The sequence below is a fragment of the Melanerpes formicivorus genome, unplaced genomic scaffold, assembly GCF_026170545.1.
Source record: "Melanerpes formicivorus ecotype bairdi unplaced genomic scaffold, bMelFor1.0.p_v2 SCAF_12, whole genome shotgun sequence".
Taxonomy (NCBI): Eukaryota; Metazoa; Chordata; class Aves; order Piciformes; family Picidae; genus Melanerpes; species Melanerpes formicivorus.
In genome coordinates this window covers 366357-390989 of record NW_027142364.1, presented here as the reverse complement: position 1 = coordinate 390989, position 24633 = coordinate 366357, and the positions used below count along the sequence as shown (strand labels likewise).

General features: G+C 55.6%; 1 protein-coding gene across 1 annotated transcript in view; it reads left to right on the top strand.

The window, feature by feature from the left end:
- The first annotated feature begins 2431 nt into the window (after nucleotides 1-2431).
- KCNAB1 (potassium voltage-gated channel subfamily A regulatory beta subunit 1) overlaps nucleotides 2432-24633 on the top strand; it is an 80673-nt gene continuing 58471 nt past the window's right edge. The window contains exon 1 of the mRNA XM_068144864.1: nucleotides 2432-3344. Coding sequence (XP_068000965.1) covers nucleotides 3073-3344 — 272 coding nt within the window. The 5' untranslated portion in view covers nucleotides 2432-3072. The remainder of the gene's footprint in view (nucleotides 3345-24633) is intronic.

Here is a 24633-nt window from a genome sequence, read left to right as displayed (position 1 = left end):
GTGAAGGACTGGGTGAGATGCTCACAGGGCTTGTTCCCCCTAGAAGATGTCCCTCCAAGAGGCAGGCTGGACATCCACAGCACAACGTGGCAAGCTGGTGAGGAAGCCAAGCCCCTCCCCAGGGGTGCAGAAATGTGCTATCAATATTTCAAGGCAGCTTTGCTTTCAGGAGAACAATCTTGCTGCATCTTTTATGAGCTCAGGCAGGTCTCTTTACCTGCCACAATATCGAATCATCCAGGAGCCACCTGCCACTGGCGTTGCCTCCTAAATGAGGACATCCAGCCTCACAATAGCCTCCTGTCCACCAACAATGCTCCTGGCAGAGGGGAAGGAGTTGGCAGCTTCTGCAGTTGATTTCAGTTTGCTCTTCAGGTGATTGATACCTGTGAGGGTGCTGGGGAGCTGCAGGCTGTGTCGGTGATTAAGGGAACGATCACCGCAGGGAGCTGAGCAAGCACAACGTCACAGCAACAGGGATGCTCCCTCCCTGGAACTGTCCAAGGCCAGGCTGGATGAGGTCTTGAGCAAGCTGGGCTGGTGGGAGGTGTCCCTGCCCATGGCAGAGGGTTGGAGCTGGATGATCATTAAGGTCCTCTCCAGCCCAAACCATTCTATGAATCTCTGACTCCAAATGGCTTGACCTATGAGGAACTTCTGGTTGGACTCCATGGTCTTGAAGGTCTTTTCCAACCTAGTTGATTCTGTGAGGAACCTGATTGAACAATTGGAAGATCCCTTCCAACCCAACCCACTCTATGAATCTATGATTGATACAGGAGTTTAAGGATTTTACTGGGGGGCTCTTGGAGCCAGCTTCCATGTGAAAGAACTTGAAGACCCTTACCAAGCTTCAACTTATAGATATGTACAATACCTAAAATCATCCAGCTCTGGGGCCCCCAGCACGAGAAGGACCTGGAGCTGCTGGAGAGGGGCCAGAGGAGGCCATGAGGATGATCAGAGGAAGGAAGCACCTCCCCTATGGGGACAGGCTGGGAGTTTGGGCTTTTCAGCCTGGAGAAGAGAAGGCTCTGGGGAGACCTTCTGGTGGCATTTCAGTACATGAAAGGGTCCACAGGAGAAGCTGGAGAAGGACTTTTGCCAAAGGCATGGAGTGACAGGGCAAGGGGTGATGGCTTCAAGCTGGAAGAAATTGGATTTAGATTGGAGATTAGGAGGAAATTCTTCCCCATGAGGGTGGGGAGAGACTGGCAGAGGATGTCCAGGGAGGCTGTGGCTGCCTCCTCCCTGGAGGTGTTCAGGGCCAGCTTGGATGAGGCCTTGAGCAACCTGGGCAGGGGGTTGGAACTGGATGATCTTGGAGGTCCCTTTCCAACCCAGCCCCTTCTGTGTATTGGTTTGGCTGCTCAGGGTTGATTTAAAGGCTTCTGGAGTTGCTGGAAATCTTTTCCTTCTTGGGGAGTGCTGGAAGGCTTCCTGAGGGGTGAGGAAGCACCTGAGAAGGGGCACAGAAGAGGAGTGTTTTAGAACTCCTTTTCCTAGGTTTTGGCTGAACTCCCAGCACACATTTTGGTGCCTTCTCCATGAAACCTGCTGGGTAACACCAAATCCTGCAGTAGGACTTCTTCCCAGAGGGAAGGGAGCTGCTTTCTTCAGAAACACCTAAAAAGGACTTTTCTGAACCCAAACACTTCCTGGAAGGCAATGAGCTGGCAGAGAGCTGTTTCTGTCAGCAGGGCTAACCTCATGCCAGGCTCCTTGGGGGAACCTAGGACCATGCCTGCTTGGAAGGTCCCCAGCTCCTGAAAGCCTGGAGGGGACCCCCTGGAAGATGCCAGGGTGGCCAGAGCCTGGAAGGATCCAGATCCAGGAGGAGTGGTGAGCACCAGGCTGGTCCTGGCTGGCTGAGAGGAGACCCAAGAGTGATTTGGGGGTGCTTGGAGGGAAGTGGTGAATCCAAACTGTCTTGGGAAGTGGCAGGTGCTGAGGCAGGAGACACCAACCACAGCCTTGGAGCTTTTGGATAGACTTGGGATGAGCTTTTTCAGCAGATGCTGATGCAAGGTGGGAAGAGGCTGCAGAGGGCTGGGGGAGTCTCCAGCCTTGGGGACCTGCAAAGCTCAGGGCAGGGACCTCCAGAGCCCCCTTTTCCCTGATTCCAGGAAGCTCTCCATCCAGCCCTGATCCCTCTGGAGGCTGCCTTTCCCCTGGGACACACACACCTCCTGAGCAGGGCAGGGGTGGCCGATTGCTGCTCTTTTCAGGGCAGTGCTTTAAACCCCTGCTGGTCTTTGCAGGGCTTTCCCCCTCTTTGTCTCTCTCTCTCCAAAGAGGGAGATGTTCCTGCTCCTAAAGTGTGATTAGAGCTGTAATCTCTGCAGCAGCTTTAACATTCCAGGCCAGAGAGGGAAATTAATTCAGCCCTAGTGTGGGCTCCTTTCAGACCTGTTCCCAAAGCACCTTCTGCTCCTCCAGCCCCAGAAGCCGGAGAAGCCTTCGCTTGGTCCTCGTCTCAAAGGTGAGCAAAGCTCTGTTTCCATGAATCCCTTGGAGAATGGAAGTTCCTGCTGGATGGGATGACCTGAGGAGCTGGAAGAGACTGCACGTGGGAGGAGGAGGAGGGATGGAGGGGACAGCTTGGTGAGGACCCTGCTGCAGGAGCTGCACTTGGCTGGGGGGAGCCCCAGCGGCCGCGGGGTTGCCGTCTGAGCCACACGTGGGACTTCACCTACCCGAGCTGGAGCCCTTCCAGCAGCTGGACCCTTTGCTTTCTCCACCTCTCCCCACCTCAACACTCAGGTTTGTGCCAGCCTAAGCTGGGGTGCTCTGCTTGGCACACCTTTCTCTGCCGAGTTTTTGTGACCTGTCCTCTTCGGCCGCTGCGAAACGAAGCCCCGGGGGCACAGGAGGCTCCCACAGATGTTTCCATGAGAAGGTCACAGCTCTTCTCTCTGGTTAAGCTCCACAGCCACGTATCTAATTACAGCTTTGTGGCCAGCCCCAGGTCCTAGGGGGAGGAAAAACGCCGCCGGGAATCGGGTTTGAAACCATTCGAGGGCAACCGCTCGGTGCTGAGGGGGCTGCGGTGGCAAGGGGGCGGCAGGCAAGATGCTGGCGGCACGGACGGGCACCATGGGCAACAAAAACGCCGAGGAGAGCCTGAAGCTGAGGAAGCAGTCGGTGCTTTCCCTGGGGAGCAGGGAGAGAGCCCTGAAGAGCACCTCGGAGAGCGGGAAGGAGAGCAGAGGCCGCGGCGGGCAGCCCCAGCAGCGTGCCCGGCGCCTGGCGCTGCTGCGGGAGCTGGAGATGAATTGGTACCTGCGAGTGTGCGAACTGTCCCACGAGTACACCATCGCCTACACCACCGGCATGCCGCACAGGTACGGCCCTGCCCTCGGGGCAGCACTGCGAGAGGGGGGCGTGAGGAGCGGCTCTCGGGGCTCCCGCTCTGCTCTGCCCTTCCTGAGCACTCCCAGAACGATGATGATGATGATGACGACAATAAAAACCTTTCTCCTTTGCCACTCTGATCGTTCTGGGCGTTTAGGTGACAGTCATCACCATCATCATCCTCACCCCTTTTATCTTTGCCATTCTGACCTCTCTGATTATTTAGGTGATAGTGATGGTGATGATGCTAACAATAAGCAAACTCTTTGGTCTTTGCTCTCGTGGCCTTTCTGATTATTTGGATGATGGTGGTCATCATCATCATCATCATCATCTCTTTTGTCTTTGCCATTCTGCCCTTTCTGATTATTTAGATGGTAGTGGTAATAATAATAATAATAATTAATAATCAAACTCTTTTGTCTTTGCCATTCTGCCCTTTCTGATTATTGAGGTGATGATGATGATGATGGTAGCGATAATAATTATGGCAAGAGTAACAATGACAATAATGATGATGATTAGTAATAATGCAAACATTTATCTTTGCCATTCTGACTCTTCTGATTATCTGGGTGATGGTGATGATAATGATTAATAACGCTGATGATAATGATTAATAACGATGATGATTAATAATGATGATAATAACAACAACAACAATAGAGAATCTTTTAGTCTCTGAAATGCTGGCTTTGAGCAACCTGGGCTGGTCTGAGGTGGCCTTGCCCATGGCAGGGGGGTTGGAACTGGGTGATCTTTAAGGTCCCTTCCAACCCCAACCAGTAAAAGAAATAACAATAACAATAATAAACCTATAATTGTTAATAATAGTAGTAATAAGTCTTTTCAGCTCTGACCTTGCTGCTGATTTGGATGGTGATAATAATAACAGCAGCAGTAATAGAAACCTTTTTGTCTCCACTGTTCTGACTTTCCTGATCGGTTGGAGGAGGAGGAGCAGCAGCAGGTTAGGTTTAGATTGGACATCAGGAAGGTCTTTGCAAGGAGGGTGGTGAAGCACTGCAACAGGTTGCCCGGGGAGGTGGTGGAGGCTCCAAGCCTAGAGGTGTTGAAAGCCAGCTTGGATGGGGCCTTGAGCAAGCTGGGCTGGTGGAAAGTGTCTGTGCCCATGGAAGGGATGAATGAGCTGCATGGTCCTTTCCAACCCAAACCATAATAACCATCACCATCATCATGAACATTTTATTCTGACTTTTCTGATTATTCCCCTGTTCTAGTGGCCATGGAGGTTTAGGGTAGAAGATTGGACTTGATGATCTGGGAGGTCTTTTCCAACCTTAATGATTCTATCATGCTGATGATAATAACAACAATGCAAACCCTTTGGGGCTTTGCCTTTTCTAACTTTTCTGAAGGGGGCTCCAAGAAAGCTGGGGAGGGACTTTTGAAGGTGTCAGGGAAGGATAGGACTGGGGGGAATGGAACAAAACTAGAAGTGGGGAGATTGAGATTGGCTGTGAGGAAGAAGTTGTTCCCCAGGAGGGTGGTGAGAGCCTGGCAGAGGTTGCCCAGGGAGGTGGTGGAAGCCTCCTGCCTGGAGGTGTTTGCAGCCAGGCTGGCTGTGGCTGTGAGCAACCTGCTGTGGTGTGAGGTGTCCCTGCCCAAGGCAGGGGGGTTGGGACTGGCTGATCCTTGAGGTCCCTTCCAACCCTAACCACTCTCTGATTATCCAGGGTTGTTATTTTTTCCCTGCACTGTGATGGATGCCCAGTGCAGAGCTGGTGCCCATTGCAGAGCTAAAAACTCTCCTGCCTTATCTCTTAGCCTCCTGAACTTCAGCACAAGCTGCCTGTGGTTGCTCAGCCTTGCTTCTCATCTGCTTTCTCATCCAAGGGGCTGGAGTTTGGTTGAGAAGTTGCTGCTGTTGTGTGGGTGATAGGAGAAAACAGCAGGAAAGCTGTGTGTTGGATGCTGCTGGCCTCCAGTCTTTGTCCCCCGCCTTCTCCTTCCCTCTTTGGGGCTGGGCAGTAGCAAACCAACCACTCAGGGTGGAAAAACCTCCAGCTGCTGAATTTCTAATGGATGTTAAATGTCACAGCCTCCAGAATCTGATCTTATTCCTTAAAATAAATCTAAGGGGATCTGGGTATTAGTGGAAATGAGATGTGCAACCCCCTAATCTCCTGCCCCCACTAAGACCCTTAAAGAAACAGGAACCTACATAGGAGCTGCTTGGTGGTGCCATCCTGGTTCCATCCCACCCCTGAGCAGCAGCCTGGTGGGGACAGGGTGGCTGTACTGGCTCAGAGTGGCTTCAGGGACAGGGAGCCTGTGGCTTTCCTCCACCATGAAGGGCTGAGCTGCTGCCAGACAGGGAGGGGGGTTCACTGTTTTGCCCAGTGATGCATCAATAACAGCAGGGATTTGGGGTGAGATCTGCCCTAATCCCAGACAGAAGGGGGCTGCCTGAGGTGCTTGGCACAAAGAGAGGTCTTGCAGATGTGCTGGGATTAGAAATGAATCAAAACCAGGATAGGATAGGATAGGATAGGATAGGATAGGATAGGATAGGATAGGATAGGATAGGATAGGATAGGATAGGATTAACCAGGTTGGAAAAGACCTTTGAGATCATCCAGTCCAACCTATCCCCCAGCACCATCTAATCAACTAAACCATGGCACCAAGTGCCTCATCCAGGCTCTTCTTGGAGTCTCCCTCCCTGGGCAGCCCATTCCAATGGTCAGTATGTATCATTAGGGTAGCAATAAGGAGAATTGAAATGGCAGCAAGAGGAAGCTGTGGGGGATGGAGTGAGCAGCTGAGAGCAGAAATGTCTGAGGAGCCCCAGGAAAGGCACATGGATGGGTTTGGAGCCTGAGGTGGAGCAGTTTGGGCCTGAGGAGGAAATCCTTCCCCAGGAGGGTGGTGAGGCACTGGAACAGGTTGCCCAGGGAAGCTGTGGAGGCTCCAAGCCTAGAAGTGTTCAAAGTCAGCTTGAATGGAGCCTTGAATAAGCTGCTGTGGTAGATGTCCCTGCTGGAACTGGATGGTTTTTAAGGTCCCTCTCCTGATCTGTTTGGTCCAAACCAGTCTGGGATCCCCTGATTCAGTTTCTTGGATGCAGTGCTCACTGGCCACACCAGCTCGTGGTCAGGCACCTTCTGGTGTTCAAAGGACCTGCAAAAGCAAAGTGCTGTGGAATAACTTTTGGGAGAGCTGGAGAGGACTTTGTACAGAAGCAGGGAGTGACAGGTGAGGGCTGATGGCTTCAAACTGCAAGGAGCTGGATTTAGATTAGACCTGAGGAAGAAATTCTTCCCCATGAGGGTGCTGAGGCACTGGAACAGGTTGTCCAGAGCAGCTGTGGAGGCTCCAGGCTGGAGGTGCTGAAAGCCAAGCTGGATGTGGCCTTGAGCAAGCTGGGCTAGCAGGAGGTGTCCCAGCCCATGGCAAGGAGTTTGGAAGTGGGTGAAAACCATGCTGTGAATCTATGAATCACAGCCTCTGCCTTTGGTGTTCCACTGCTCGGAGGGGAAAATGTGTTTCCTGAGAGGTGGACGTGGCTGTGGTCACAGGGGACCTCCACTGAGGGCACCTGAGCTGCAAAGAGCAGAGCTCCAAACCACCACCTGCATCCCACTGGGGATGGCTCAGCTCAGCCAGCACCACGAGAGCAGGATGGGTGTCAGCCATGGGACCATGGAGCTGGGGGGCTGGGGGGGTGGCAGGCCAGGAGCTCTCCCAGCACCCCAGCCTGGGACATCAGGGACATTGAGGTTGATTAGTGTCCTCAGGGCCCTGACACAAGAGTTGAGGAGAAAGAGTCCCTGGGGGATCCAACTGTCCAGGCCAAGCTCCCCTCTGTGACATTGAGTTCTAATCTTCTGAAATATGTTCTGGGCTTGGGATCAGTCTTTCTTGATCTGCTTTGGAAGATTTAAGGATTAGCTGAGTCCATGATACCTCCAGCAGTTGATTATTTCACTTCTTTTTCCTGGTGTGTTTGGGACTGAAGGGCAGGACAGGGCTGGAGCCTCCTGGAGCAGAAGAGCCTCAGAAATCTGCCTCCAGGCTGTGGTCAGCATTGGCTCACTGTGGGCTAGTGTTGGCCAGAAAAGGTTTTTCAGATCCTTCTGGATGCAGTCTGGACTGTGGAGGGTGCTGGATGCCTGTGGTGATGGCTTTGATCCTGCACCCAAAGCTGTGCCACTTCTCCCACCCCTTCTGAGGGATGAAGGTCCTGAGAAGCAGGAACTTTGCCTTTGCTCTTCAGCAGTGCTGACAGCTCTGTTGCCTTGGCACTTTGAGGTTTAGGCACAGTGCTCAGCCCTGTGCCCCTGTCCTCACCTGCTGCTCTCTTTCTTCACTGAAAGGCTTCTCCAACATTGGAATGGTCTGCCCAGGGCAGTGGTGGAGTCACCATCCCTGGAGGTGGACCTGGCACTTAGGGACATGGTTTAGTGGTGACCCTTCAGTGCTGAGTCAAAGGTTGGACTGGGTGAGCTTGAAGGTCTCTTCCAACCAAGGCAGTTGGTTGTGTGGAGCCAAGAGATTCTGGATCTGCTGCTGGGATCAGCTCCCCTCCCACAGCCCTTCTCCATCCCTGCATGGGCTGCTGGGGGTGCACACAGCCTCCCAGGAGCTGCTCCTCCTTCCCTGCCCCAGCTCCAGTGCCTGGCGCTCAATCCTTCCTCAAAAGATGGCCAGCTTCTCCCTCCCAGGACTAGGGGGAATGGAGCCAAACTGCAAGTAGGGAGATTCAGATTAGATGTCATTAAGAAGTTGTTCCCCATGAGGGTGGTGAGAGCCTGGCACAGGTTGCCCAGGGAGGTGGTGGAAGCCTCCTGCCTGGAGGTGTTTGCAGCCAGGCTGGATGTGGCTGTGAGCAACCTGCTGTGGTGTGAGGTGTCCCTGCCCATGGCAGGGGGTTGGAACTGGCTGAGCCTTGAAGTCCCTTCCAAGCCTGACAGTTCTGTGAGTCTGATTCTTTCAGCTAATCATCAAAGCTCCAGGAGGCTTGGATGTGCTGGGGAGGGCTTGGATGTGCTGGGGAGGGCTTGGAGGCGCTGGGGAGGGCTTGGAGGCACTGGGGAGGGCTTGGAGGCACTGGGGAGGGCTTGGAGGTACTGGGGAGGGCTTGGAGGTGCTGGGGAGGGCTTGGAGGCGCTGGGGAGGGCTTGGAGGCACTGGGGAGGGCTTGGAGGCACTGGGGAGGGCTTGGAGGTACTGGGGAGGGCTTGGAGGCACTGGGGAGGGCTTGGATGTGCTGGGGAGGGCTTGGAGGCACTGGGGAGAGTTGCAGACCAGGAAACCTAAGCTAGGAGAGTCCACCACAGACTGTGAGAACACAAGAGGGTTTCCTGAGCTGCAGGAGAGCTGCTTGCAGCACTCATCTGCCCAGGCCAAGCCCCGAAATAAACCCTGGGAGAACACTTGCTTTACTGCCTTGGATGGGATCCCAAACAAATGTTTCTCATCATCTAAATATAAGAGCTGGGAAATGGGGTGGGTGCTCCATTCCCACTGGTAGCCCTTGTCCCTTGCAGCCCTTGACCATGAGAGGTTTCAGCAGAGGAACAAGGTTGCTGAGCTTGGCTGGAATCCATCCTGGGCATCAACTGAAAGGAGTCAGTTGCAAGGATATGAAGAATGGGCGGGAGGAAAATACCACTGTGTAGTCCTGAGGTCCTCCTGGGCAGCACAACCCAACCCATCCCATCTTGTGCTGCTGGGAGCTGGGTGGCACTGGGCTCTCCTGGCAGCAGAGCACAGGGTGGAAGCTCCTCACAGCATCTGCTGGGCATCGAGGGTCTCTGCAGCTGCACCTGAGGACCATGCATTTGTACAAGGCTGCCTGTGCAGACATCCCAGCCCCCAAGCCAAGCCTGCAGAAGCCCAGTGAAGGGCTCCTAAGAGGGAAAAGGCAAAGCCTGGCTCCCAGAGCCTGCCCTCCTGCCACGGGCTGGCCGGGCAAGCTGAGCAGAGACCTGGAGCTGAAGCAGCTGGAGAGGTTCCTGCACCTGCACGGGCTGGCCCTGCAAGACACCACCCGAGCTGAGACAGGCATGAAGTACAGGTACTGCTGCAGGCCCTCTGCTGGGCTCCTTGGGGGCTGGCTGTGCTGCAGCAAGGGACAGACCCAGGGAGGTGGTGGATGTCCCCTCCCTGGAGCTGACTGGATGGGGTCTTGAGCAAGCTGGGCTGGTGGGATGTGTCCCTGCCCATGGCAGGGGGGTTGGAACTGGATGATCTTCAAGGTCCCTTCCAACCCAACCCATTCTATGAATCTCTGACTCTAAATGGTTTGACCTATGAGGAACTTCTGGTTGGACTCAATGATTTTGGATCTCTGGCATTGGAATGCCCAGGGAGGTGGTGGAGTCACCAAGCCTGGATGTCTTTAGAGGTGGTTTGGATGTGGTGCTTGGGGCTGTGGTTCAGGGGTGAGCCTTGTACAGTAGGGTCCTGGGGTGGACTTGGTGATCCTGAGGGTCTTTTCTAACCTGAATGTTTCTGTGATTGTGTGAGGTCTTTTCCAACCTAAATGATTCAATAAGGAACCTGACTGAGCAACCACCTGGCACCATGGGCAGCCTTTGCCCAGGAGGCCATTCACACCTGCAGGCAGGCTCACAAATGCTGAGGAGGCTGTCTGCTCTCTGAGGAGGCTGTCTGCTCTCCTGGCTTTTCTTTTCTGGGTGTTTTGAACACAGCTTTGAGCAAAAGCCAACTGCCTGTGACCTCTTCAAGCTCTGAATCTGACCTTTCTCTTCTAACACCGCTTGTTTGTGGCCGTCTGCTGAACTACCTCCTTCAAGGCTGGGTAGAAGGAACTACTCTGTCTGGTGGTGTAATGAAAACTCCTTTATTCAGGAGCATGAAAGAGGTGACAGCTGAAGAGTGGAGCAAGGCACATGGAGAGCAGGGGTGTTGTGACCATGGCAGGTGCTTCAGTGGGATCTCTGTCCTTGTCTATGCCCTGAAACCAGAGCAAATGGACTGAAAGGCTGAGCACCAGAGTCTGGCAGGCATCAGGCTGTGAAGTACAAGTGTTGTGTGTGAGGAAGAGCATCTAAGGAGGGGACTTCATCCATGCAGGGAGCCTGGGACAGCCTGGGGAAAGAGGGAGTAGGCAGGGGGACGAAAGGTGAAGACAACATCAGTGTGCTTGGCTTGATGGTTGTCACAGAAGAGACCTTTAAGATCACCCAGTCCAAGCCTTACCCCAGTACTGCCAGCTCACTGCTGAACCATGGCCCTCAGCATCAGAGCTCCAGGGCTTTGAAACCCCTCCAGGGATGGAGACTCCACCACTGCCCTGGGCAGCCTGTGCCAGAGTCTCAGCACCCTCCTGCTGAAGAACTTCTTCCTCAGCTCCACTCTAACCCTGCTCTGCCTCAGGTTCAAACCATTCCCCCTCAGCCTGTCTTTAGACACCCTGGTGAAAAGTCTCTCTGCAGCCTCCCTGGAGGATCCTTTCAGGGATTCTGTGGTTTTTGAGCCCAAACTGTGTGAGCTTGGCTCTCCCTGTGCTCTCCCAAACCTCGCTCCTCTGCTCTCACAGGGCTAAAATAGCATCTGAGTGCCTGGGCAGCTGCAGCTGGAGAGCCTGGAGGTGAAATCTTATATGTCTGTGTCTGGCAAAGCAGCCAGGCAGCTTCTGAGGAACATGCTGCTGGCAAATGTTCTGCGTGGAAAGTATTTATGGAGGTCATGGAGTCCTGAGGCGCTGCCGGAGCGGCCCGGCCGGGCTGGGGCTGCTCTTTGCCTTTTGTCTGCTTTATACTCGGCCGAGGAAGTCTTCCGGCAGGGCAAGTTCTGCCCCCAGCACTCCAGCCTCTGGCACATTCCCCGTGTTTGGAGTGACCCCCCCTGCAGCCGTCCCCCCGGTTTGCTGCAGCCTGGGAAGGCGCTGGGATGCTGCCCTCTCCGTGCTGCTTGCTGCTGTGAAGCTAAGGGCTGGGGCCTGGGGGCTGCTGAGCGGCAGCTCTTGTAGGGTGACTGACCAGCAAGCAGCCCTTTGGAGATCGACTCTTTTCCCTCTCCCTTCTTTTTTTCCCCCCTCTCCCTTCTCCTTTTTCCCCCCTCTCCCTTCTCCTTTTTCCCCCCTCTCCCTTCTCCTTTTTTCCCCCCTCTCCCTTCTCCTTTTTCCCCCCTCTCCCTTCTCCTTTTTTCCCCCCTCTCCCTTCTCCTTTTCCCCCCCTCTCCCTTCTCCTTTTTCCCCCCTCTCCCTTCTCCTTTTTCCCCCCTCTCCCTTCTCCTTTTTTCCCCCCTCTCCCTTCTCCTTTTTCCCCCCTCTCCCTTCTCCTTTTTTCCCCCCTCTCCCTTCTCCTTTTCCCCCCCTCTCCCTTCTCCTTTTTCCCCCCTCTCCCTTCTCCTTTTCCCCCCCTCTCCCTTCTCCTTTTTCTCCCCTTCCCCTTTTTCCCCCTTCTCCTTTTTTCCCCCCTTCCCCTTTTCCCCCCCTCTCCCTCCCCCTTTCCCCCCTTCCCCCTTTTCCCCCCCTCTCCCTTCCCCTTTTTCCCCCCTCTCCCTTCCCCCTTTTTCCCCCCCTCTCCCTTCCCCCTTTTTCCCCCCCTCTCCCTTCCCCCTTTTTCCCCCCCTCTCCCTTCCCCCTTTTTCCCCCCCTCTCCCTTCCCCTTTTCTCCCCCCCCTCTCCCTTCCCCTTTTCTCCCCCCCTCTCCCTTCTCCTTTTTGGTCCCAATTCTCCTTCCCTTTCCTTTCCTTTGTGGTGAGAGCCAAAGGCATTGGCCAGCATGGACCAAAAGATGACTACTCCTGCAGAAGGAACTTAGCAAGTCCTCTCCACCCCTGAGTTCTGTAGATAGAAAGGTGACCACCACTGCACGCAACTTAAGATGCAGAAGAGTGAACTGCTGGGGTTCACACATTTCTGGGAGCTGATGTTCAGCCTGGAGAAGAGGAGGCTCAGAGGAGACCTTATTGCCTGAAGGGAGGTTGTAGCCAGGTGGGGGTTGGTCTCTTCTCCCAGGCACCCAGCACCAGAACAGGAGGACACAGTCTCAAGCTGCCCCAGGGGAGGTTTAGGCTGGAGGTGAGAGGAAAGTTCTTCCCAGCAAGAGAGATTGGCCATTGGGATGTGCTGCCCAGGGAGGTGGTGGAGTCACCATTCCTGGAGGTGCTCACAAAAGGCTTGGATGTGGCACTTGGTGCCATGGTTTGGCTGTCAGGAGGTGTTGGGTGTTAGGTTGGCCTTGATGATCTCTGAGGTCTTTTCCAACCTGGGTGATTCTGCGTTTCAAATCCCCCAGGCAGTCCTGGCCATCCCATCCCAAATGGATCCATTAAGCTGGGCTGTGGAAAGCAGAGGGCTGTGGGTGCTGGGATTGTCTCTGCAGCAGGAGATTAGACAGGCTTTGAGCTCAGGGGGAAGATGATTGACAGGAATTACAGCAGATATGTTCCAAGTCAACAGCAGCCTCTGACAGCTCCCTGGCTCCTGTGACCTGGGAACCAGGGGAGGCACAAAAAAATCCCCCAGAAACCACCTTTCCAGCATCTTGGCATGGAATTGTAGGGCTGCTTGGGTTGGAAAAGATCTTTAAGGTTATCCAGTCCAAACCTCAGCCCAGCACTGCCAGCTCAGCACCAACCCATGGCCCTCAGCACCACATTTCCATGGCTTTAAAACCCCTCCAGGGATGGAGACTCCACCACTGCCCTGGGCAGCCTGTGTCAGCTCTTGATAACCCTTTTGGGGCAGAACTTGTTCCTTATGGTGAACCTGAACCTTCCATGGTGTGACTTGAGGCCATCTCCTCTTGTCCTGTTGCTTGTTCCTTGGGGGCAGAGCCCAACCCCCAGCTGGCTGCAGCCTCCTCTCAGGGAGCTGCAGAGAGCAATGAGGTCTCCCTCAGCCTCCTCTCCTCCAGGCTGAACACCCCCAGCTCCCTCAGCTGCTCCTCCCCAGCTGTTCCTGTGCCCTGGAAGTGGACCTGGGGAACTCCCTGCCAGGGGATGATTGGGATGCAGAAAGCAGGAGCGTGCTCAAAATCCTGTTAGGCATCAGGCGAGGCCAGCAGAGGCTGTTAAACACCACGGGATGGATTTAACCTCTGGCACAGCAAGGTCTGAAGTGGCAGGAAGCCAAGATGAGGGCCAGGGAAAGGCGCTGCTGCAGCTATGTGCAGTTCCCTCATCATCTGACGATGCTTCTCTGCTTGGCTGACCTTGCCCAGTGCAACAGGAGGTGGAGCAACGCTCCGGGGCTGAGCGGGCAGATCACACTCTCCATCCCTCCTTCCGAGATCATCTTTACACCCCTGACAGGGCTGCCACAGAAGGAGGAAATGTGGGAGTGGTCCTTTTGCCACAGCCCCTTGGCCAGGCTCCCTTGGCCAGGCTCCTTTCATGCCTCCAAGCTTTAAAACATTTAATCTTTAGATGGCAAAAATCTATTGAGGGGGCCCTGGTGTGCTCCTGTAATCCTGCTCCCTAATCCCCCCCTAATCTGCTCAGAGCACATTCCCATTATATTTATTGGGATATAGCTTACAGCCTGGAGGTTCTCCCAATTTCCTGTGCAGCCTGATCTATAGAGCCCCATCCAGATGTGGCCTTGGCTTAAAAGCCAGCATAGGTTTTGCATGAATGGGGGTGGGGGGTGGGGGGGGAGTTGCCCTTGCTTCTGGTCTGCTGAGGCTCTCCAACCTGCAGCGCTGATGGCAAACATCCTCTTCCCAAATGATTTCAGTTTCCACTTGCTCCTTGGGGTTTTTTTGGTAGGTTCCTTGGCCTGCAGGGGCTCCCCGGGAGGGTCCTGCAGGGGCTCCCCGGGAGGGTCCTGCAGTGTTCCCCTGGTGGGTCCGGCAGGGATTCCCCGGAAGGGTCCCGCAGGGGCTCTCCGGGAGGGTCCTGCAGTGTTCCCCGGGAGGGTCCTGCAGGGTCTCCAGGGAGGGTCCTGCAGGGTCTCCCCGGGTGGGTCCGGCAGGGATTCCCCGGGAGGGTCCTGCAGGGGCTCCCAGGGAGGGTCCCGCAGGGGTTCCCCGGGAGGGTCCTTCAGGGTTCCCCGGGAGGGTCCTGCAGGGTCTCCCCGGGTGGGTCCGGCAGGGATTCCCCGGGAGGGTCCTGCAGGGGCTCCCAGGGAGGGTCCCGCAGGGGTTCCCCGGGAGGGTCCTTCAGGGTTCCCCGGGAGGGTCCTGCAGGGTCTCCCCGGGTGGGTCCGGCAGGGATTCCCCGGGAGGGTCCTGCAGGGGCTCCCAGGGAGGGTCCCGCAGGGGTTCCCCGGGAGGGTCCCGCAGGGGTTCCCCGGGAGGGTCCTGCAGGGTCTCCCCGGGTGGGTCCGGCAGGGATTCCCCGGGAGGGTCCTGCAGGGGCTCCCAGGGAGGGTCCCGCAGGGGTTCCCCGGGAGGGTCCCGCAGGGGTTCCCCGGGAGGGTCCTGCAGGGTCTCCCCGGGTGGGTCCTGCAGGGCTCCCCGGGAGGGTCCTGCAGGGGCTCCCCGGGTGAGTCCTGCAGGTCCCTTGCCTGTGTCATGTATGAATAGGGGGGGCTGGGGTGAAAGCAGTGTGGTTGAGGAAGCGGAGGGAATCCAAGGCTGGAAGGGAGCTCTGGAGCTCCTCCAGCCCAAGCCCCTGCTCCAGCAGGGCATCCACAGCAGCACAATGCCCAGGGGGGGTTGGAAGCTCTCCACACCAGGAGACTCCACAACCTCTCTGGGCAGCCTGCTCCAGGCCTCCAGCACCCTCACACCAAACAACTTTCTCCTCCTGCTCACATGGAACCTCCCAGGTGTCACTTTGTGCCCCTTGTGCTGTCCCTGGGCATCACTGCTTGTAGTGGGACATTCCCTCCCTGAAGTAAGAAATCCTATTCCCCTCCTGTGGTGAGGGTGAGCTGACAGTGCTGGGTTACTGCTTGGGCTCGAGGGCCTTAAAAGGTCTCTTCCAACCAGAACAGCTCTGTGACTCCAGGAAACATGAGGTGTGACTGAAGTTATTTCAGGATGCTCCCTCAGTCCCCTCCTCTGGGCTGTTGATCATCCTGCTGCAAGCCTGAACTGAGGGTTCAGAGGGTCTGGAGCTCAGCAGGGTGTCTCTTTGCACTGCTCTTTGATTCAGAAGGTGCTTTCCTCCTCCCCCCCAGTTTTAAGCAAACCAGAAGGCTCAGTTGAAGTTTATTTTTTCCCCATTCTCCTGTGTTTTGCCCCATACTGGGGTGACCACCTGCCTACATCTGCACCTCCCCAGCAGGTGGATGTGCAGGGGGGACTGCTGTGTGCTGCTGCTGCCCAGGGAGGCTGCCTTGAAAGGCAGCTTGTGCCAGGGCTGGATTTCCTGCTGCTGCAGCCCTGCTTGCTGCCTGAGAAGCTTTAGTCCCTTGGTCTCAACCTGCAGTTTCACAGCTGCTTGGCTTCGTCCCTGTGCCACAAAGACTCCAGAAGACAGCACAACCTGTCCAGAGTCCGAGCAGCATGGTTGCTGCCTCCTCCTGGAGGTTTGTAAAGCACATGGAGGTCCTTAGTGTGTCCAGATCACAGTGTGTTAGGGGTTGGAAGGGGCCTCTGAAGATCACCCAGTCCAACCCCCCTGCCAGAGCAGGAGCAGAGAATCCAGCACAGCTCACACAGGAACACATCCAGATGGGGCTTGGAAGTCTCCAGAGGACACTCCACAACCTCTCTGGGGATCATAGAATCATAGGATGTTAGGGGTTGGAAGGGAGCCTGGTCCAGTGCTCTGTGACCCTCACAGTGAAGAAGTTCCTCCTCATGTTGAGGTGGATCCTCCTGTGCTGCAGCTTACATCCATTGCTCCTTGTCCTACCACAGGGTGCAGCTGAGCAGAGCCTGCCCCCTCCCTCCTGAACACCAGCCCTCAGACATTCATGAATCCCCTCTCAGTGTTCCCTTCCCCAGACTAAACAGCCCCAGGTCCCCCAGCCTCTCCTCCCAGGGCAGTGCTCCAGTCCCTTCACCACCCTGGGAGCTCTCCAGCAGATCCCTGTCCCTCCTGAACTGGGCAGCCCAGAGCTGGATGAGATATTCCAGGTGTGGCCTCACCAGGGCAGAGCAGAGTGGGAGGAGAACCTCCTTGGAGCTGCTGGACACACTCCTCCTAATGCACCCCAGGACCCCATTGGCCCTCTTGCTCCCCCTTTTGCTGTCCCCTGGCATCAAGGAGGCTGTTGGGGTGAGCTGCCATCCCCAGCTGTCCAGCCTCAAGCAGCTCTTCTCTCAGGCCAGCTCTTGGCTGCCCATGCCCAGCCGGGGTGATGAAATGCACATCTTCTCTTGACTGCCCTGGAGACTTCAGGAGTGATTATTCCTCTCCTCCGAGGACCTAATGAGCAGTTGTGCCTTTGGCATCCAGCGACAGCCCTCTTGCAGATCCTTTTGTTAATTAAATGGGAGCCTTTCCAGGAGCAAAGTGGCTGCTCAGGGCCCTTTCTCTGGGATGTGCTCAGGACTTGCCTGGCCAGCACTGGCCCCAGCAAAGTACAAGCAGATCTTTGGCTTGGAAGCGCTTGGCAGGGCTTGGAGATCACCTGAAGAGCTGTCAGTGCCTCGTGTTTAACTTACTGAGATGCCATCACACTGCTCTGAGGTGAGAGAAACGTGAGCAAGACTCTGCAGAGGGCTCTGGAAGGGCAAAAAGCAGCTGGTCTGGTGGGAGGTGTCTCTGCCACTGCCAGGGGGGGTTGGAACATAGGTGGTCTTCAAGGTCCATTCCAACCCAAACCACTCTATGAACCTGTGGCTGAGCATTGTGTCCAGTTCTGGGCTCCCCAGTTCAGGAGGGACAAGGATCTGCTGGGGAGGATGCAACAGAGGCTGTGAGGATGATGGACAGAGTGGAACATCTCTGTCTGATGAGGAAAGGCTGAGAGGCCTGGAGAAGAGCAGCCTGAGAGGGGGTCTGGAGGGTGGCTGCCAGGAAGGGGTCAGGCTCTTGTCAGTGGTGCCCAGGCACGGGCCAAGGGGCAATGGGCACCAGCTGGGACTCAGGAAGTTCCACCTCAACGTGAGGAGAAACTTCTTTGGTGTGAGGATGCTGGAGGCCTGGAGCAGGCTGCCCAGAGAGGTTGTGGAGTCTCCTCTGGAGACTTTCAAGACCCATCTGGATGTGTTCCTGTGCAACCTGCCCTGCTGTGGCAGGGGGTGAGACTGGATGAGCTCCAGAGGCTCCTTCCAACCCCTACTGCTCTGTGTTCTGTGATTCTATGGACCCCCGGGCAGACACAAACGCTGCTCTGGGCAGACCTCCTGGTGGGAGAAGTTGCTTGTTCAGGTGAAAAGCAGGCTTCAGAAGCCCTGAAATGAGGACTTTTTTCCACCAGCAGGGCAGGCTGGGAGCTGGGTGGTGAGGAAGTGCTGATGCCAGGGGTTTGGCTGGATCACGTTCCCCGCAGAGGAGCCTGGAAAGGCAACGCTGGCATTAATTGGGCTGCAGATCAGTCCTGAGTAATCTGCTGCCCTTCAGCAAATGGCATTGTGCTGGGGGATGTGATCATTGCCCTCCCTGAAGAGTTCCAGCAGATGCCTCTCATTATTGCAGTAGAAGAGTTTGCTCTGGGGGGCAGGGACTGAGGTCTTGGGGTGGTTGTGCTGGATGCAGCTGGTGGGATCTTGTCCTGGGCCTCCTGCATGGACAGCTAGACAGGGGGCAGGCTGGATGAGGCTCTGTCCAGCCTGATCTAGTGTGGGGTGTCCCTGCCCATGGCAGGGGGGTTGGAACTAGCTGATCCTTGTGGTCCCTTCCAACCCTGAATGAAACTATGAAACTATGAAACTATGAAAGAAGGGAAGGGAGAAGAGAAGAAGAGAAGAGGAGGAGGAGGAAAAGGGAGGTGAGAGAAGTACAGTAACGAGGGAAAGAAGTGGAAAGGAGAAGGAGAAAGGGGAGAAGAAGAGGGAAGGAGAAAGAGGAACTGGGGAAGAGAGTTGCAGGAGAAGGAGAGAAGAAGAAAATGAGTGTGGAAAGAGAAAGGAGAGGGGAGATGAGAGGAAGAGAAGAAAGAAGGAAAGAAGAGGAGGAAAAAGAAGGAAAGAAGAGAAGAGGGAAGGAGAAAGGAGAAATAGGGAAGAGGAAGGATAAAGAGGACGGAAGGAAAAGAAGAGGCAAGGAGAAAGAGAAAGGGGAGAAGAAGGAAGGCGAAGGAGGAGAAGAAGGAAGGAGAATGAGAAGGAGGAGAAGAAGGAAGGAGAATGAGAATGAGGAAAAGGGGAAGAGAATGGTAGGAGAAGGAAGAAGGAGAAGAGAGAAGGAGAAAAAGACAAGAGGAGGTGAGAGAATGAAATGAGGGAAGGAGAAGGAATAATAGAGGAGGAGGAGGAGGAGAGAGGAGGAGGAGGAGGTGAAGGGGGAGAATTCAAATTCTTCCTTAAGCAAAGGCCTCTTTGGGCAGGTGCTGTATTAATAGTGCTGATTATTCAGGGTTGCTTTCTGTCAGATCATCACTGGCAGGCTCTCAGCTTCCTCACCAAGGAGGGCAGGTCCCCAGGCTGGCTGTGGAAGGATGCAGCTCAAGTGGAGGCTGAGGGCTCCTGGCTGTTTGCTGAAGGGGCATCCACTGCAAGCGAGTCGTGGGAACAACACAGCCTGCCGGAGCTCATCTTTTATGCTGCCCCTCTGCCAGCTCATCTCAAGGAATCAGAAGTTGTTGCAGGGTAATTACTCATCCATCTGTTCTGGTGCATCCCAGAATGGAGCTGGGTGCCATTCAGTCAGCCCAGCCCTTAGCAACATATTCCTTCCTCTGCGTTAATCTGCGGGGTTGAAGCTGGCACAACGCGATGCTCGGGTGATCCCTGACGTGGCTGCCTGACAGGGGAACAGATCACTGCCTGGGATCTCCTCTCTGACAAGTGCAGCCAAGCTGGAAGAACACAGCCTAGGCTGGGCTCCCTTCAGAATGGGGCTGTCAGTGGGGTTGGGCAAAAAGCAGGCAGGGAGGGGTGGGGGGAAATCTGCATCCTCTGTGTGCAGAGTCTGGAGAATGAGTGTGGCAGGGTGGAAAACCTCTGCTTTGCTGCCAGCCTCAGCCTGTTTCTCCAGCTGGTGCCACCCCCAGCACAAGAAGGACCTGGAGCTGTTGGAGAGGGTCCAGAGGAGGCCACCAAGATGATCAGAGGTTGGAGAACCTCCCCTGCGGGGCCAGCCTGGGAGAGCTGGGGCTGTTCAGCCTGGGAGAGTTGGGGCTGTTCAGCCTGGAGAAGAGAAGGCTCCAGGGAGACCTCAGAGCAGTCTTCCAGTAACTGGAGGGGTTCCAGGAGAGCTGGGGAGGGACTTTTGACCAAGGCATGGAGTGACAGCATGAGCTGGGGGTCTGTGCCTTAATATGCCACAGATGAGGGCTGATGGCTTCAAATTGGAAGAAGCTGGGTTTAGATTAGACATGAGGAGGACCTTTTTCTCTGTGAGGATGCTGTGGCACTGGCACAGCTTGTCCAGAGACCTTAGAGCAGCCTTCCAGTACCTGAAAGGGCTTCAGGAGAGCTTTTTTCAAGGGCTGGGGTGCCAGGGCAAGGGACAATGGCTTTGAGCTGGGAGAGGGGAGACTGAGACTGGAGATGAGGAAGAAATTGTTGAGGGTGAGGGTGGTGAGACACTGGCACAGGTTGCCCAGGGAGGCTGTGGCTGCCTGCATCCCAGAGGTGTTGAAGTCCAGGCTGGCTGAGGCCCTGAGCAAGCTGGGGCTGGTGGGAGGTGTCCCTGCTGGATGATCTTTAAGGTGGGTTGATGGAATCCAACCATCAACTCAACACCATCACAACCATTAAACCAAGCCCCCCAGTGCCATGTCCACACCTTTCTGGGACCCCTCCAGGAACAGTGGCTTCACCAACTCCCATGGTGGCTGCACCACTTCCCAGCTTTCCACCTGCCACTGCCCATCAATTCCTCCACACTCAGGACAAACCTGTCCTTATGTCCCAACAAGCTGTCCCTGGGTCAGTGAAGCTCAGTTTGCAGTCCAGCCTGGGTGCATCTTGCAGCCTTCTCACTCCACCTCAGAGAGCTGTTTTGGAAGCAGGATTCCTGCTGGGCTTAAATCCTGCTGACTGCAGCAGGTCCCTTCTGCCTCCCTAAACTGGGCTGATATGGACATTGGTGAGATAAGGAAGGCTGCCACCCAGGAGGCTTGAGCACAGGATGCATCTCCCACAGGGTTCCCAGCATCCTCAGGATGCTCACTGAGGAATAACCCTGCCTGAAGCAGCAGCTCCACCAAGCCCCCACTGATTTGTGGCTTTTCTTTGGGTGGATCTAAGCCCGTGGAGAACACTTGATAGCAGCTCTGGAAGCCTGGGGAGGAACAGAGGTGCAGAACAAAAGCACTGAGCTCCTGGAGCAAACAGCCCTCCTGTTTTGGTTGGGTTCCTTTGGAAGTGCACTTGAGGAAGGCTGAGCAAAGTTTCCATTCAGTGGGGGGGAGGAGGGGGTGGTGGTTTGGGTTGGGTTTTTTTTTCCCCTTTAGTTAAAAAATGCATTTTTCTAGCAGGTTTTGAGCCAGGGCTGACTCTGCTAGCACACAAGAGCTGTTGTCAGCTCCCAGGGCTCCATCCTCCCAGAAGGGACCAAAATCAGCAGTGGAACAACACAGGTAGGTGAATGCAGGCCCTGCTGAGCAGCAGGAGAAGAGGAGGCTGAGAGGAGACCTCCTGGCTCTCTCCAACTCCCTGAAAGGAGGCTGGGGCCAGCTGGGGGTTCATAGTATCATAGTATCAGTCAGGGTTGGAAGGGACCACAAGGATCAGCTAGTTCCAACCCCCCTGCCATGGGCAGGGACACCCCACACTAGATCAGCCTGGCCAGAGCCTCAGCCAGCCTGGGCTTAAACACCCCCAGGGACAGGACCCCAACCACCTCCCTGGACAACCCATTCCAGGGCTTCACCACTCTCATGGGGAAGAACTTCCTCCTCACCTCCAGCCTGAATCTCCCCACCTCCAGCTTCATTCCATTCCCCCTAGTCCTATCACTCCCTGAGATCCTGAGCAGTCCCTCCCCAGCCTTCCTGTAGCCCCCTTCAGATCCTGGAAGGCCACAATGAGGTCACCTGGGAGCCTTCTCTTCTCCAGACTGAACAGCCCCAACTCCTTCAGTCTGTCCTCACAGGAGAGGTGCTCCAGCCCTCTGCTCATCTTCCTGGCCCTTCTCTGGACACCTTCCAGCACCTCCAGATCCCTCTTGGAATAGAGGCTCCAGAACTGGAGGCAGTACTCCAGGTGGGGTCTCACCAGGGCTGAGCAGAGGGGGAGAATCACCTCCCTTGCCCTGCTGGCCACACTTCTCCTGATGCAGCCCAGGATCTGATTGGCTTTCTGGGCTGCAAGTGCACACTGAGAGCTCCTGTTGAGCTTCTCCTCCCCCAGCACCCCCAAGGCTCTTGGGGTTGGTCTCTTCTCTGTGGTAAGAAGTGATAGGATGAGAGGAAATGGCCTCAAGTTGCAGCAGGGGAGTTTTAGGTTGGATGTGAGAAGAAACTTCCTCACTGAAGGGGTTCTCAAAGCCTGGAACAGGCTCCCCAGGGAGGTGGTTGAGTCCCCATCCCTGAAGGGGTTGCAAAGCTGATCGGTTGAGGAGCTTAGGGACACTGTCTGAGAGCTGTGGACAGGGAGATGCTAGGTTATGGTTGGACTTGGTGCTCTTGAAGTCTTTTGCAACCAGGGCATTCTGTGATTCTGTAGCCCCTGCAGTGTGTTATGGTTGGGCTGTAAATAAAGCAGCCTCAGCCCAGCCCTGGGTGGGGGCACACTGAGCCAAACTCTGAGCCCTGCCCTGCCCTGCCCTTGGCTCTTCACCTCAGATCCTTCAGGAGGAGATGAGGCAATAACCAAATCCAAACTGGCATGAAAAATGCCCAAGCCTTGCTCAGCTCTCATTAGAGTTGAGCCAGATGCCAGCAGGGCAATGAATGTGGGGGTGGCTTCCTCCTGAGGGTTTCTGCTCTGCCCAGGTAGCAGCTGAGCTCCTGGGGTCAGAGACCCTCAGCTATGGCCTCACCATGGCTGGGCCAGGGCACTCCCCCCAGAAATGGGGTTTTAAATCATCAGCACCAAAGCTGAGGAACCTGGGGGTGTTCAGCTTGGAGGAAAAAAACCTTGAGGGGAGACCTTTTGGCTCTCTGCAACTCCCTGACAGGAGGCTGGGGTGAGGTGGGGGTTGGACTCTTCTCCCAAGGAACAAGTGATGGGTTGAGAGGAAACAGCCTCAAGCTGCAGCAGGAGACGTTCAGGGTGGAGATTAGGAAATGTCTTTTGCCTTCAAGAGTGGCCAGGGACTGGCACAGGCTGCCCAGGGTGGTGCTGGAGGCTCCATCCCTGGGGGTGTTCAGAGAATATGTGGCCATGGCACCTGGGGACGTGGTTTAGTGGGCATGGTGGGGTTGGGCTGAGGGTTGGGTGTGATGACCTTTGGAGGTCTTTTCCAAGAGAATTGGTTGTTATGAGCCTGGAAGAGATTTGCTTGCTGAAGCATTGTGAGCAGTGTGTTTAATGAGCACTCTTCCTCCTCCTCCTCCTCAGGGGCAGAGCGTAGAATCACAGAGCTGTCAGGGCTGGAAGGGACCTCAAGGCTCAGCCAGTCCCAACCCCCCTTGCCATGGGCAGGGACACCTCACACTACAGCAGGTTGCTCACAGCCACCTCCAGCCTGGCTGCAAACACCTCCAGGCAGGAGGCTTCCACCACCTCCCTGGGCAACCTGTGCCAGTGGTTCCCTGTGGCTTGGCAGACAGCCACAGCCTTGGGGCTTTGGTGGCACTGAAGTGGCAGGGAGAGGCTGGCCAGGGGCACTGTCCTCTGCTGAGGCTGTCACGTACCCCATGCTCCACAGACTGAGGATTTTCATGACATAAAATCATCTTACCCAAAGACTTTTAGCCCAGCAGTGATTATCTTGCTCAGGCCGATGAAGCAAATCCTGTGTTCAAACACATTCCCTTGGCACAGGCTGAAGCCCCTCTCTGAAGCTAAGCAGCTTTGTGCTCATCTCCTCTGCAGGAGGTGCCAGCACAGAGCCTGTCTGTCCCCTCCCTTGGCACCTGGGAGCATGGGCAGCTGTGGCAGCAGGGATGGTGAGCAGGACATGGGTGATGGATGGTGACCTGGGCACCTCTCCAGGCCCCAGTGCCACCATTCTGGCTGCAGCAAGAGCTCTCTGGAAGAGTGGAACAAGATGTCAGAGTTGGAGATCTAGTTGGAGATGCTCCTGCTCACTGCAGGGAGGGTTGGACAAGATGACCTCTGAGCTCTCTTGATTCCAACCCCATGCACTCTGTGAATCTTCTGCAAGCAGCTTTGCCTAGCCAGAGGGTGTCCCACGACCACCAGAGAGGAGGAATCTCAGGGGTGTCAGCCTTGCTTTGGGCTCTGGAATGCAAAGCTGGGCTCCAAAACCTGAATGGGTGCTGGGTCTGGGTGGAGCTGGATGTGCTGGGCCGGGCAGTGCCCTTGGAAGGGTCACCACCATCACTCAAGCTGCATCCCTCAGTCCCATGGAGACCTGGAGGGTGCCCTAGGAGAGCCTCTGCCACACAGCATCTTGGTGTCAGTGAGCTCCTGGCTTGTGGCCCCCAGTGGCAGACTCTTTGCTGGCTGTGCAGCAGCAGTTCTGGGTCATCTGTCACAACTCACTGTGAGAGGGCTCTGCAAAGTCTCCAAGCTAAAGCTTGTGTTGGGATCTCAGAGCCTTGCAGGGGTTGGTTCAGCTGCTTAGGGCTTAGCCTTCTGCTTTCCACCCAACCAAAGTGATTGTCCAACTGGACTGGGCACTGCTGAAGCCACACCTTGAGTACTGGGTTCAGTTTTAGGCCACTCCAAGAAGGACATTGAGGAGCTGGAGCAGGTCCAGGGAAGGACAACTAAGCTGGGGAAGGGTCTGGAGAACAGGGCTGGGGAGGAGTAGCTGAAGGAACTGTAGTTGTTCAGCTTGGAGAAGAGGAGGCTGAGGGAGACCTCATTGCTCTCTGCAGCTCCCTGAGAGGAGGCTGGATCCAGGTGGGGGTTGGGCTCTGCTCCCTAGGAACAAGAGACAGGATGAGAGGAGATGGCCTCAGGTTGCACCAGAGGAGGTTTAGGTTGGTACATGAGGGACAATTTCTGCCCCAAAAGGGTTGCCAAGGCCTGGACCAAGTTGCTCAGGGCAGTGGTGGAGTCCCCATCCCTGGAGGGGTTTCAGAGTTGTGTAGATGTGGTGCTGAGGGCCATGGTTTGGTGCTGAGCTGGCAGTGCTGGGTGGAGGGTTGGACTCAGTCGTGGTTTAGTGATGACCTAGCAGCGCTGACTTGAGGTTTGGACTTGATGATCTCAAAGTCCTCTTCCAACCCAAACAATTCCCCAACTCCCTGAGGAG